Raw genomic sequence first — 15,258 nt, forward strand, 5'->3', positions numbered from 1 at the left:
AGGGAAAAGGCTAAGAAAGAGTTAGCACTCAGGTCTCTCTGATGGCAAAGCCTCTGTTCTCATTGCAATGAGATAGCACCTGCCAGAGGGGAGAAGGAAGAGGGTGGAAGTGGAACTGTGGGTTCTAGATCCAGGGTACCGTTACAGACCACCATGGCTTGCCTTAAGAAACATAGATCCTCTGGAAAGAGATAAAGATAAATATCTTGTGTAAATGAATATATTTACCTTATAATTTTGGAAAAATCATTGGGTTTTTTTTGTTTTTTTTTTTTGTAAGTGGTACCCTCGACATTTAAGACGGCTCTGGAAATCAGTGAATTATTAATGAACTTCCATAGGAATTCACTAGGGGGCATAATTTAACCTTTTCTGAAGTTTAAGAATTTAACAGTGGCTCCATCCTTAACACAGCTTGTTTATGTGGTTCATTCTGGTATTAGAAAGCCCCAAAAGCCAAATAGGTTGAAGGAGATGGATTATATAGTAGAAATTAAATCGAAGCCATCACCTGCATTAGGGAGTAGGAAACTAAGAGCCCAGAAAGTACTATAAACAAACTTGCATGCCTTTACTTTTTCTAAGCAGCAAGCTAAATTTGATTTTAAAACAGCAGTCAAGATGCGATTAAGAGAGATTGAAAGGAATAAATCTTAGGATATTCTTAATGTGTTGAAAGAAAGAAGAAAATGTGAATTGCCTCCTATTTGGTGACATTTAGAGACCTTGTGTAACTGGAGGGAATTCTTTTCTTCACTTACCCCTTTTATTCTGTTTAAACCTGCTGACTTCTACATTTATCCCTTCCTCATACCTGTATGTCAGGGTAAGGCTATATATTGTTAAAACAAAAACTTCAGACAAATTAAATTTAACAGAGTTTAGTTAGGCAAAGAACGATTCATGAATCAGGCAGCCCCAGAACCAGCATACTTTCAGAGCGACTCTGGGGCGGCCACCGGGTTGGATAACATTTATCGACAGAAAAAGGAAAGTGATATATGGAAAATGGAAGTGAGGTATAGAAACAGCTGGATTGGTTACAGCTCAGGTTTGCCTTATTTGAGCATGGCCACCTGTGATTGGCTGAATCTCAACTGCTATGATTGGCTGAGACTCAGCTACTCATTACAAGAGTAGGTTTACACATCCAGTTAGATTACAATTCACTATTTATTAGGTTAAACTCAATTTAACAGTATTATCAGTTGTATTTAGCAAGGCCACAGTGTACTTAAAAAAAAAAATCAATAGACTTTATTTTTAGAGAAGTTTTAGGTTCACAGGAACATTAACCAGAGATATACAGAGTTCCCATATACCCACCCAGGCCGCCACAGTTTCTCTACTAACATCTTGCAGTGGTGTGTGCATTTGTTACAATTGATGACTCAGTATTGATACTGTCAACTGAAGAATAAGGTTCATAAATTTGGAAAGGAGAGCTTTATTTCTCATAAAGAGTTGGAGTCTGCAGGCTGGTCATCTTGCTGGCTGGGAAGCAATAGCCTTGGGCAGAAGCTGACAGCATGTACTTCAAGGGAAAGGCTAGAGGAACTGGAATTTATATTGAGTGGGGGTAGCTGAATATACATACATACTTATTGATAATAAACTATAGGAAGAGCCACGAATATTTGTGAAAGGAGAAACATTCACATGCACAGTTGAACTCCATGCTCCTTCATGGGATCCATGTTCAGATAATGGCTGCCTTAGCATGATCCAAGGGTAGAGTTTTCAGCCCTCTGACTTCAAAGCGTGAAACAGAGGACATGAAAACCCTCCTTGCACAGCCCCCATAGATTGGTCAGAACCACTCGATGGTTGCTGTTCTCTTATCAGGAAGAAATGCTGGTCAGTCGTCATGTCAAAGCTGAAAAAAAAGGAACGATTACAAAATTGGTTTCTGTTTAGCCCTTAGAGAAGAAAGCCTGATGGCTGTTATCGAGGGAGGGGATATAATGCGCACGTCTGATCTCCCATCCTGTCTTGGCTGAGAATACGGTTTTAAGGTTTCTCTGGGGTCCCCTTAGCCAAAAAGGGGGCCTATGCGGTAGACAGGGAGTGGGGAGTAAAGTCCACAGTTTACATTAGGGTTCACTCTTTGTTTTAGACAGTTCTGTGAGTTTGACAAATGCATAATATATAACCACCATTCCAGTATCATACGAAATAGTTTCACTGCCCTAAAAACGCCCTGTGCTGCGCTCATTCATTCCTTCTTCACCCTTCTATCTCTGGCAGCCATCTTTTTACATGATCTTTCTACTGTCTCTATAGTTCCGCCTTTTCCAGAAGGTCATATAGTTGGAATCATACAGCATATAACTGTATAATAAGAATTATATATTTGGGGTCATCTTCTCCAGTTTCTGGCACAGAGTTCCTAAATCCTTTGTAATTTCCTAAGTGATAAGGTGATAGGAGCATCATTTGTTACAATATTTGGTTTTTGTAAACTCCTGAAACCCTTGGTATTTCCTAAGTGATGGAAATCACTTCAAGGGAAAGGCAATAGGAACAAGAATTTATGTTGAGCGGGTGTGGCTTTTTGTTATTTATAACATGCCCTGTAGATTACACCTACCTTTATGCTAATGAGGTGATTTTGGGTAGAGCTTCTAGATAGCCTCAAGATGGGGCTGCTCACCAGAAAAGCCAAATGATTAAATGAATAGTTCCACCCACCAATCTCAGGAAAGGTTTGGGGTGGGGGGCTGGAGTTTAAGCTTCATAAAACCTCTGGAACAAGAGATTTTATGAGCTTCCGGTCGGTGAATGCATCCATGTGGTGCCCCTAGCTCCACCAGAACAGAACTTCTGTGCTCTGGACTCTTCCCAACCTCACCCTTTCTGTACCTCTTCCTCTGACCACCTCTATCCATTATAATAAACTGATAAATGTAAATAAAGTGTTCCTGGGTTCTGTGAGCCATCCTGGTAAATTATCAAACACGAGGAGAGGGGTCTTAGGAACCCTGATTGATAGCCTGTCTGTCAGAAGCACAGGTCACAACCTAGGATTTGTGATTGGTGGGCCATCTCATTGGACTGAGCTCTTAACCCATGTGATCTGACACTGTCTTCAGACAGATAGTATCAGAATTAAATTAAATTATAGGACACCCAGCCGGTGTTCGGAGAGTTACAGAATCGCTTAGTATATAGGGGGAAAACCCACAAATTATCTGGTCACAGAAGTGTGCTGTCTCATTAGGTAGGAGAAAACTTATCAGAGTAAGTGTCAAAAATGTGTGAGAGGTAGAGAAACTGTATTTCCCCAGAATAACCTTTTCAGAATGGTTAGTTTGACTTAGCAATATGCATTTAAGGTTCCTCCATGTCTTTTCATGGCTTAATAGCATATTTTTTTTTATCACTGAATGATACGCTCTTGTATAGAGGTACCACGAATTGTTTATCCATTCATCTATTGGAGGACATTTTGATTGCTTCAAGGTTTTGGCAGTTATGACTAAAGCTGCTTTAAACATCCATGTGTAGGTTTTCGTGTGGATGTAAGTTTTCAGTTTATTTTAGTTAAATACCTAGGAAGGTGATTGCTGGATCATGTGTTAAGAGTATATATATCTTTTTAAGAAACTGCCAAACTCTTCCAAAGTGGCTGTACCATTTTACATTCCCACCAGCAATGAATGAGAGTTCCTATTACCCCACATCGTCACCAGCATTTGGTGTCATCAGTGTTTGGGATTTTAGCCGTTCTAATAGATGTGTCGTGGTGTGTCATTGTTTTTAATTTGCAATTCTCTGGAGATGTGATGCTGAGCATCTTTTCATATATTTTCCTTATATATATCTTATTTTTTTTCTTTTTTTTTTCCTTTTTTTTTTTGCACATCGATTTGGACTGCCATATATATCTTATTTAATAAGATGTGTGTTCAGACCTTTATCCCATCTTGTAATTGGGTTGTTTTATTGTTGAATTTTAAGAGTTTTTTGTATACAGTCACATGTTGCCTAGTGACAGGGATATATTCTGAGAAATGTGTCATTAGGCAGTTTTGTCACTGAACATCATATATAGTGTACTTAGACAAATGTAAATGGTATAGCCTGTTGCTCCTAGGCTGCAAACCTCTACAGCATGTTACCATACTGAATACTGTAAGCAATCATAAGTATTTGTATATCTCAACATATGTAAACACAGAAAAGGTACAGTGAAATTATGGTATGAAAGATGAAAAATGGTATACCTGTGTAGGGTACTTACTGTGCATGGAGCTTGCAGGACTGGAAGTTGCTCTGGGTGAGTGAGTGAGTGGTGAGGGAATGTGAAAGCCTATTGTAGACTTTATAAACACAGTACACTTAGGCACACTAAATTTGTAAAGGATATTTCTTTATAATAAGTTAACTTTAGTTTATTGTAATAAACTTTATTTTTTTAAGTTTTTTTTTTTTTTTTTTTAGACAGAGTCTCACTGTGTTGCCCGGGCTAGAGTGCCGTGGCGTCAGCCTAGCTCACAGCAACCTCAAACTCCTGGGCTCAAGCAATCCTTCTGCCTCAGCCTCCCGAGTAGCTGGGACTACAGGCATGCGCCACCATGTCCGGCTAAATTTTTCTATGTATTTTTAGTTGTCCAGATAATTTCTTTCTATTTTTAGTAGAGACGGGGTCTCGCTCTTGCTCAGGCTGGTTTCGAACTCCTGAGCTCAAACAATCTGCCCACCTCGGCCTCCCAGAGAGCTAGGATTACAGGCGTGAGCCACCGCGCCCGGCCTATTTTTTTAAGTTTTGACTTTTGTAATAACTCTTAGCTTAAAACACAAACACATTATACAGCTGTATAAAATATTTCCTTTATATTCTTATTCTGTAAGCTTTTTACTGTTAAGATTAATCTTTTTTTTTACTTTTTAAACTTTCCTGTTAAAAACTAAGACAGAAGCACACACATTAGCCTAGGCCTACACAGGGTCAGAATCCTCAGTATCACTGCCTTCCACCTCCACATCTTGTCCTACTGGAAGGTCTTCAAGGGCAGTAACACATGGAGCTGTCATCTCCTATGATGACAATACCTTCTTCTAGATACCTCCTGAAGTACCTGCCTGAGGCTGTTTTACAGTTAACTATTTTTTTTAATAACTAGAAGGAATACACTGTAAAATAATGACCAAAAGTACAGTATAATAAATTCACAAACCAGTAACATCATTTATTATCAAGTATTGTGTACTGTACACAATTGTATGTGCAGTGTGTACTAAACAGTATCACTAAGCGATAGGAATTTTTCAGTTCCTTTATCTTATGGCACCACCCTCGTCTATGCAGTCCATCACTGACTGAAACTGTCCTCATGTGGCCCGTGACTGTATTGAATACAAGTCCTTTTCTCCTAATTAGTGGCTTGTCTTTTCACTTTTAACAGTGTCTTTCACAGAGTGACATTTTTGTTTTTAATGAAGTCCAACATCAACTTTTTCTTTCATGGATCATGCTTTTGGTGGTGTATCTAAATGGTCATTGCCAAACCCAAGATCACTTAAATTTTCTTTTAGAAATTTTATAGTTTCACATTTTACATTTAGGCCTATTGTCTATTTTGAGTTAAATTATGTAAGGCATTATAAGGTCCATATCTAGGTTAATTTTTTTGCATATGGATATCCAGTTGTTCCAGCACCACAAGGGAAAAAAAAACTACCCTTTTTTTCTTCAGATTGTCTTGCTCCTTTGTCAAAGATCTATGTGTGTTTTTTTTTTTCTCGGTACTGCACTATGTTGATTACTGCAGCTTTATAGTAAGTCTTGAAGTCTAGTAGTATCAGTCTACCAACAAATGTCAGTCCTTGTTCTTCTTCAGTTGGGTGTTCTGGAAATTTTGACTTTCCATATAAACTTTAGAATCAGGTTGTTGACATGTAAGAAATATTTGCTAGGATTTTGATTGCAATTTTAATGTTGAATCTGTAGTTCATATTGATAAACACTGATAACAGTAGTGAGTCTTTCTGTTCATGAACATGGAATATTTTTCCATTTATTTAGACCTTTGATTTCTTTCAGAGTTTTGTAGTTTTTCATATATATATAGATAGATAGATCTTATAGGTATTTCGTTAGATTTATACCTAAGGTGTTATTTTTCTTTGGTGTTATTATAAGTGGTATTGTTTTTTTTAACTTCAAATTCCTATATATCATTGCTAGTATATACAAAAGCAGTTGACTTTTGTATATTGGCCTTGTAGCCTATAATCTTGGTATATTTGCTTATTAGTTCCAGGAGTCAAAAAGACTTTTTATAGATTCTTTTAGATACCCTAAATAGACAATCATGCCATATGCAAATAAAGACAGTTTTATTTATTCCTTTCCACTATATATCCTTTTTTATTTTTATTTTTTGTCTTACTGCACTAGCTATGATTTGCAGTACAGTGTTGAATAGGAGTCGTGAGACAGATCTTCTTTGCCTTGTTCCAGTCTTAGGGGGAAAGTGTCTAGTCTCATACCGGTAAGTATAGTGTGAGTTTAGTTGTAGATTTGTTGTAGATGTTCTTTATCAATTGAAGTAGTTCCCCTCTACTCCTAGTTTGCTGAAAAGCTTTTTTTTTTTTTTTTCTTTTTAGTCATGAATGGGAGTTGGATTTTGCCAAATGCTTTTGCTCCTTCAGGTTTTTTTTAGCCTGTTAATATGGTGGGGTTATACTGATTCTCAAATGTTGAACTACCCTTGCATATCTGGATTAAATTCCACTTGGTCAGGGCGTATGATTGTGTTTAGGTGTTGTTGGATTCGATTTGTTAATATTTTGTTGAAGATTTTTGCTTTCTATGTTCATGGGAGATACTGGTCTGAAGTTTTCCTTTCTTGGATTATTTTTAGCTGGTTTTGGTATTAGGGGTAATGTTGGCCTCATAGAATGAGTTGGGAAGTCTCCCCTCTGCCTTCATTTTCTGGAAGAGATGGTGGAGAAATGGTATTATTTCTTCCTTAAATGTGTGGTAAATTTACTAGTGAAACTGCCTGGGCCTGGTGTTTTCTCTTTTTGAAAGGTTATTATTGATTCAATTTCTTTAGTAAATGTAGGGTTATTCAGGTCTTTTATTTCTCCTTGTGTTAGTTTTAGTAGTTTGTGTCTTTTGAGGACATGGTCTGTTTCATTTAAGTTATATTTATGGGCATAGAGTTAGTTATTCATAGTATTCCTTTATTTCTTTTTTATTATCTTTGAGATCAGTAATTATGCCCCTCTTTCATTTCTGACATTCATTATTTGTTTTCCCTCTTAGCCTCGCTAGAGATTTACTTCTTCTGCTTGTTCTTCTTTCTCTGGTTTCCTAAGGAGGAAGCTCTGCTTATTAAGTTTCAATCTTTCTTCTTTTCTAACACGTGCATTCAAAGCCAGGAATTTTCCTTAAGCACTGCTTTTGCTGCATCCCATGAACTTTGATAAGTTGTATTTTTATTTTCATTTACTTAAATATTTTTAAACTTCTTTTTAGACTTCTTTGGCCTGTAGTAGTTTTATTTTTGTTTTATCTTTAGAGGTAGGGTCTTGCTCTGTTACTCAGGCTGGAGTGCAGTGGCACGATCATAGCTCACTGCTGCCTTAAAGCCTGGGCTCAAGCAATTCTCCCACCTCAGCCTCCCAAGTAGCTGGGACTACAGGTACAAGCCATCCTGCCTAGCTTTGACCTGTGGTTTTTAGAAGTATGCTGTTTAATTTGTAGATACTTGGGGTGGGGGGAGGGTGGTGGTTCCAGGTATCTTTGTGTTAATGGTTTCTAGATTAATTCCATTGTAGTTTGAGAACATACTTTGCATGATTTCCATTCTTTTAATTTGTTAAATTATATTTAATGGCCCACAATGTGGTCTGTCTTGTTGAATGTTCCACGTAAATTGAATAGAATGTGTATTCTGCTGTTGTTGAATGGAATGTTCTATAAATGTCAATTAGATCAAGTTGATTAATATTGTTGTTTAGTTTAACTATATCCTTATTGACTTTTCTGCCTGCTGCATCTGTCAGTACCTGATAGGGGTGTTGAAGTCTCTAACTATAAAAGTGGAATTGTTGATTTCTTCTTTCAGTTCTGTCACTTCTTACCTCATTTATTTTGATGCTCTCTTCTTAGGTATATACATGGTTAGGATTGTTGTATCTTATTTTCATTATTTTTATGTTGTTATGAAATGACTCTCTTTATCACTGGTAATCAAAGAATTTCTGAAGTCTGCTTTGTCTGAAATTAATCTCCAGTGTTCCTTTTTTTCCTACTACATCACATGTTGTCCAATCCAGTATCACTTTTTTAAAGGCTCCCTGGGTGCCTGTTTATTTTGCAAGATTTACAGTGTCACTTAGCAACTCATTTGCATTGTGTATTGAATTATCTGTGACAGTCTGATAGGAGCGGATGTTAATTATTCATTAGAGGGATGAAACAGGTGATTAGTTTTATGGGTGGATAATTCATTGATAGATGTTTTTATATGATAACAGTTTTTGTTTCTCCAGTCAACTTTGTACCCCAGAAAGTGAATATTCGTTTATAATGTAGTATCTGTATTTACTGGAGTACTAATTTATCGGGGTGCTAATTCAAACCTTACTGACTCTTATTTAGTATATGATTAAAAGAAATAAGATAATCTGTTCTCAACATGTTAGAAGTAGTTAGGTAGCTGGGGTGGGGATGAGGTTGGGGGACATGTAGTGCCTCCTGATGTTGAGGGAAGGGAACTGGTTTACTATATAGTAATGACTACTATAGTTACATCTACCACTGGGAAAACCTGTGTTTAGAGAGATTAAGTTGTTCAAAATAATACTGTTAACTCAGTTGGGTCTATCTTATTCCAAAGTCCACATTCTTTAAAAATTACATTATATTGTCTTTTGAAACAAAGTTTTAGATATCTGAGAAAGTCTCTAATTTATCTTATAATTCTCTTTAAGAGATAGGGTCTTGCTTTGTTGCCCAGTCTAGAGTGCAGGGACCATTCACAGGCATGGTCATAGCACACTACAGCCTCAAACTCCTTGGGCTGAAGTGATCTTCCTGCCTTAGCCTCCTGAGTAGCTGGAACTACAGGCATGAGCTACTGCACCCTGCTATCTTGTAATTCTTAATCCCACATGACACCAAAACAAATAACGAAACATTGCTGTATACTTTTATTTCTCTCTACCTGGGATATGGGGTAAAAAGGGAGATAAATACGAGGCTATTTCTTCTCACTGACTATTCAGTGATGTAGGTGGCTTACAACTTTTATATAACTTAGTCTAAAGGCAGCATAGAATAAATGATATTGATATCAACTATTCATAAGATCTTAACATTTGTAATAATAATACTTGTGTGGTGCTTATTAGTTTACAAAAGCACCTTTACCTCAGAAATTTCATGTAATTCCTATTGCAGCCTTGTGAAGTAACCCTCATTTTACTAGTTGACTTGGGTTTGGTGTCTGAAAGGGAATTGCATGGAATTGTGTCCCCAAAACATCAGAAACCAGATCTTAGGTTTTATTCCACTATACTATCCTGCTTCTTTGTAAAGTAACAGAAGCCCTACAAATATCCCTTCTGTGGTTATAAAATAGCCTCAAAACATTACCCTCCATGATGTCTGCTGGACTGGTTTACCATATCATATTTAAATAATGGGTTTTAGTGAAATTTTAAAATTATGGTGTGTCAAAACTGTGTACCTTAACATTAATTTCTGTGAGTTATGTAGCACTGTCTGTCCTTTTACTTCCTAATAGTTAATGATTGATTTTTAAGTGGATTGGTTTAAAATGGAAACCTATGTATTATCTAATTTTTTTTGAATTAGTCTCTATAGAAGCTGAAATCTATCACCATTCTTCAAAATGCAATGGAATATACCACGGGCTGCATCTCGACTGGCACACAGGACATGCTTAGAACCACATAAAGCTGGTGTTTTTGGACACTGTCAAAACATAAACGGACCATTACTTTTGCATAATGCTGAATCCAAAGCCGTTTTGGTTCGAGGCCCTCAGAGACAGTGGTTGCACTTATCTGCCGCCCAGTGTATTGCAATGGAAAGGAGGCCCTGGGAAGCTCATCCACCCCGTCCTGCGGTCCTTCACCATAAACAGTGGAAGCAAGATGTTTTATCCAAGAGGGTTTTATCTTCCAGTGCCCCAGCCCAAGGAACTCCGGAAAAAAAGGAAGAGCCTGATCCTTTACAAGACAAATCTATTAGTCTGTATCAGCGATTTAAGAAAACATTTAGACAATATGGAAAAGTTTTGATTCCAGTGCATCTAATAACTTCTTGTGTTTGGTTTGGAACATTTTATTATGCAGCCCTAAAGTAAGTTTTTGCTTGGTTGAATGCCTTTCCCTGTTTTATCAGAATGTTAATCTTCTTAGTTAGTATACTAATGATAGCCTTAAATAGATTTTTAAATGCTTTAATATCTTTCATTAATAGCTGCTTTTCGTAACTTTTTTTCACATTTTAATACTAATAGCTAACATTTGCTTACTGTGTACAGCAGGCATCTCGCTGAGTTTTTTAACTGTATTATCTCCAGTTATCTTCACAGCAACCATATGAAGCAAGTAGTATAATTTTACCCATTTATGATTGAGAAAATAGATTAGGCAAGGAGAAGTAAGAATAACTCAGCTGGTAAGAGGTGGAGCCTGGACTAGAAACCCAGCTGGGTTTGTGTGATCTGAATCACGTGCTCCTCATCACTGTGCTGCTCTCATCTCAACATGCAGGAGAGCACAGAAATAAAATGTCACATTTAGAGATTTGGCAGTGCCGTGAGCTCCATCATTATAATAATATTTCTTAAATCTATTTTGCCATATAAGGTTTTGGGGGGAGATTCATAAGATATTTTTGCTAAAACCTGGCTAATACCTGTTGTAGACTCAAAAATAGACCAGTTATACTTTGATATTATTCATGTCAAATAAACGTCAAGATAAGGTCTTTTGTTCTGATGAGAACTAAATTTGGTGGGCCTAGCCTTCCAGTGTTGTGAAATATAAAATTTCTAAATGCATCTTCTTAAATGTTGTTCTTCTGTTCAAGGTAAGTTATTTTCTTCACGCTGCTTTAGGAGCAGGAGTACCAGTGACTCCCCATTTCTGCCTCTAGGAGGCCTAGTGCCCACGTGAATGGCTTTGACACTTCAGTATACTCTTCTAGTAGACTTAGAATTATTTTATTCTCTCCAAAGTGCAGTGTTTTTCAGTGCTTGATTATATTTAACTGCTTGATATTAAATATGATGTAGTTTTGTATATAAAGCTCACTCCTTGGATGAAGTTTATTACCAAGTTTAAAGTACCTATCCCAGGATGATGGGATGAAGACTGTATTTATTCTTGGGAAACAGGATTACAAAGATTTCTTTATGAAAGTTATAAAAGTATTTTTTTCATCTTGTATAATTGATGCCACTGTTTCTTTTCATATCTTTCCATATGTTCCTGTTACTCAGTTATATCCTTCTTCATTGTGTATGATTTTCTTCAAGGATTCAACCTTTCCTTGCAGAAGATACTTGTGTGCATACTTTATGGAATTATTTCTTTGTTTATTAATGGGACATTTTCTGGACATGTTTAATATCTATAGAAGTCTGCAACTAAAAAAGCAGACCCCCAAGTAATCTAGTGATATTAATTATACTGAAGATTTTTTCACTGTTGCCTGGGACCTCAGGCAATTGTGGGTGATATTCTGTTATCCCCTATGAAATGCAGCTTTCTTAGTTTTTTCCTTCCCTCTCTTTTTCTGCAGAATACTTATGTGTCAACATGGCAGTAAGATTATGCACTTTAAAATCATACCCCTTATCCATCACAACTTGCTTTGGGGCTCTCTTTCAGCATGGGACCTGGCTGCCAGACCCCCACTACTGCCCAGCCATGACCACTGGGCCAATCCTGTCCCAGCATCACACAGCTAATTTATATTACACAGGAGAGGTTGCTTCCCACGACAGTCCTCCTCAGTGTCTTTATTAGATCTTTAATACGTAGAAAATTGAAAGTTGATTGGTTTTAAGTGAAGATCTTAATCATAAGTAATAATTAGAAAATAGAACTCATGGATTAAAAAAAGGAATTAGGATATGTTTGAATGGCAGTGTATCTGTCACTGTGAGGTGATTTTATTGTAAAATTGAAGTTGATTGTATTAAATACAAGTTTTTAATTCAATTGACAAGAGGCTAGTTCTATTTTAGCTTTTTTTTCCCTTTTTTTGGCTGGAAAGAGATCTCTGTTATTTGCTTTTGCCTACTTACTATTAAAAGAAAGGGAAAAAAATAGTTCGTAGCTGGAAGGATGGGCATTGGACATCATGCTGCATTACTGACCAGTGTTTGTCTTAGTTACTCCGACACTCACATTACCGCCTTTCTAGGCACCATAGAGCAAAATGTCATTCTATATTTAGTTAATTCAGTGATAAAGTTCTCAGGCTTTTGAAATATTTTATTTCAGGGAGTTCTAAATCGTGCATGCTAATAGGTTTTATTTTAAACTAAGCTTTGTTACTGTGCCTGTCTGGCAGAGGCTTACAGAGATCTTATGTCTTCTGACCAGAGTGCTCTGTTCACTCAAATGTGGCTCATAATGACAGTGTTGTCCCTGCGTTTAGATGCCTTGTGTTTGGGGCCTCAAGTTACAGATCCACTCTGAGCTCAATCCTGACTGACTTTTACTGCACTTTATCCAGACAGTGAACGTGCTTTGGCCCCTGTGTGTCTGGCATCTGCTGACACATCCGTAAAGCTGGCGGCTTGTGAAGCGCGGGTACCTGTCTGTCCATGAGAACTTCAAAGTAGAAAGGGACAGTGTATGTTTCTTTTTGAATCAGACCCTCACCAATGCTTCACGTTTAGCCGTTCCAAAGGAAATGGAAGTTACTTTTAAAGTCAAGTCATCCAGTCAACAATTTAGAAATAAGTAGAACTAGGTGCTTACCTAGGATATGAGCCAATGATGTTGTTATAGCTTGTGCATGGTGTCTGAGTTCACCATTGTCTGATCTTTATGATAAAGGGGGTTTCTTAATCACTCACTTTTTTATTTGGCCAGATGTTCATCTTTTTTCTTCACAATTACTGTTAAATATAGATTTTATATATTGGGCCTAGTTGGAACTAGGAAATGATTAATGAAATGATTTCATAATTGGTACTAGAAGATGTAAGTGGCCTGTTATGGCAAGATGGTAGCTTGTGTAGTTATTTTAGTGACTTCATTAGATCCAGAGAATAGCTAACTCTGTAATACTGAACCTTACCTTAATGGGATTCTGTTGTTATCTAGGAAAAGATTTGAAAAATAATTCAAGGTGGAGATAGAAAAAACCAGATTGGACTCTGTTGATTTTTAAATGTACCTCTTTAAAGATCTCTTAAGTAGTTCTGGTTTCCTCTTATTTTTGATAATAGGTCATTTTAATAGTTCTTTCTTGTTGGTGGTCAGCCATGTCTACTGCCTTATTGCATAGTGTAATGTAAAATCACAGAGAGGGACACACTTCCCCAGGTAACCAAGTTATTTTTTAATATTAAAAATAAATAAGAGTTCAGAGCTAGCATAATAATAATGGATCCAGGCAGTTACCGTTCTTAATGACGGAGGGAAAGATACATGTACAGTGGAGCGGCCTGGGGGCCCTGCCTTAACCGAACTCAGTAACACCAAGGATGGGACAGACTGGCCTGTGTGACCCCTGTTGTGATGACAGACACAGCATCTACCGAGTCATTTTCCTGTGGGAAAATATTTAACCTGAATCTAATCGTGAGGAAATCATCAGACAAACTCACATTGAGAAGTGTCCTACATATCAAAAGAGAAGGGTAGAATTTAAAAGGCAGAGAAAGAGAGAGAGAGATGTCCTTCCAGGCAGCTAGTGTGGATGCCTCAAAAGTCTCAATATCAAGAAAGACATCCTGACTTCCCAAAAAAAGTGCTGGGAAGAACCTACAGAGGAAAGGAGACTAGAAAGACAGGAAAAATAGCAATAAGGGACATACTGAGACAATGTGGGGAATTTTGATCTAGATGAGATTTTAAATAATGTATTATTGTATTAACTTAATATATATACTATTATGTATATTAAATTTCCTAAATGTGATAATTATGTTTATGTAGGCGAATGTCCTTGTTCAGATTTAGGGGTGAAGGGTCACAATGTCTGCAAAACTACACCCAGTGAGAGAGAGAGTGAGTGCGCAAGTGGGAGAGCAAGAGCCGTTGTGGCTAAATGTCAATAATCTGGAAACTGAAAAAAATCAGGGCGTAACAGCTCAGGTCGGAGACCTCTCTGCTTTCTCTTTCTGCTTCTAAAAATCTATTGCAATTTATGGTTATTACTTCTTTACCTGCCTTTTTAGTGTGTTAATAGTAGCATCCTTTTGGAATAATTGAAGTTTTCATCAAGCCCATAGAATCATTTATTCTTTGCATAATAACATAATAAGGGATGTTAAAATATCCCTTGCTTTTACAGTGTGATTTTAAAGGTAAAAATCGTAGGTCTTGAAATTTTCTAAGGAAGTAGTATTTGGTTGAGGAAACTAAGATCAAGCAAATGATTCTGATGCTTTTCTTATAGTTTACTTAGAGCTATTAATTTTGTTCCAGTAAGTGCTTCCATTTCCTAAACATACTAACTAGGACGCCCCCGCGCAGAAGTAAACCAGAAGTTGCAAGCTGTAAGAGACAACACGCCAGGGATGTCTTTGTGCATCTTGATGTTGTACATCAAGTAAGATATTCTCTTAGAGTGAAACTAAAGGCAGAATCAACTTTTAAACAAAATTTCATTAATACAAATGATAGAAACAAAACTTAATACAAATTATAGTAAAGTGTGGTTTGGGTATTTTCAGATAATTTTTGAAAATATCCTTAAAAGTTTGTACATATGTAAATTACTTTTTGTTTTTTTCATAGAGGAGTGAACGTCGTTCCTTTTCTGGAACTCATTGGGTTACCTGACAGTGTGGTAAACATCCTTAAAAATTCCCAGAGTGGAAACGCAATAACAGCATATGCCATGTTTAAGGTAGGTACTGTTATAAACCAGTTGCTACTCAGACTTAACCAGTGACCTGCTTACTTCCCATAAAACTCCATGTTAGCTCCCAGTGGGTTTTTTTGGTAACTTAAGACACTGTTTCATCTCTTATTTGTCATGAATGAAGTAAGGTTACAAAGTGTTAAGTGTGGTTTTAAGAA

At 36.9% G+C, this 15,258-nt stretch overlaps 1 protein-coding gene across 2 annotated transcripts in view; it reads left to right on the forward strand.

Annotated features, from left to right (window-relative positions):
• Positions 1 to 15,258, forward strand: part of FAM210A (family with sequence similarity 210, member A) — a 37,338-nt gene that overhangs the window by 17,111 nt on the left and 4,969 nt on the right. For both annotated transcript variants that reach the window (XM_012649980.1, XM_012649981.1), the window contains exons 3-4: positions 9,836 to 10,345; positions 14,974 to 15,085. In XM_012649980.1, the coding sequence (XP_012505434.1) occupies positions 9,873 to 10,345; positions 14,974 to 15,085 (585 nt within the window). In that variant the 5' untranslated portion in view covers positions 9,836 to 9,872. The remainder of the gene's footprint in view (positions 1 to 9,835; positions 10,346 to 14,973; positions 15,086 to 15,258) is intronic.

Source organism: Propithecus coquereli, unplaced genomic scaffold, assembly GCF_000956105.1.
Source record: "Propithecus coquereli isolate 6110/MARCELLA unplaced genomic scaffold, Pcoq_1.0 Scaffold308, whole genome shotgun sequence".
Taxonomy (NCBI): domain Eukaryota; kingdom Metazoa; phylum Chordata; class Mammalia; order Primates; family Indriidae; genus Propithecus; species Propithecus coquereli.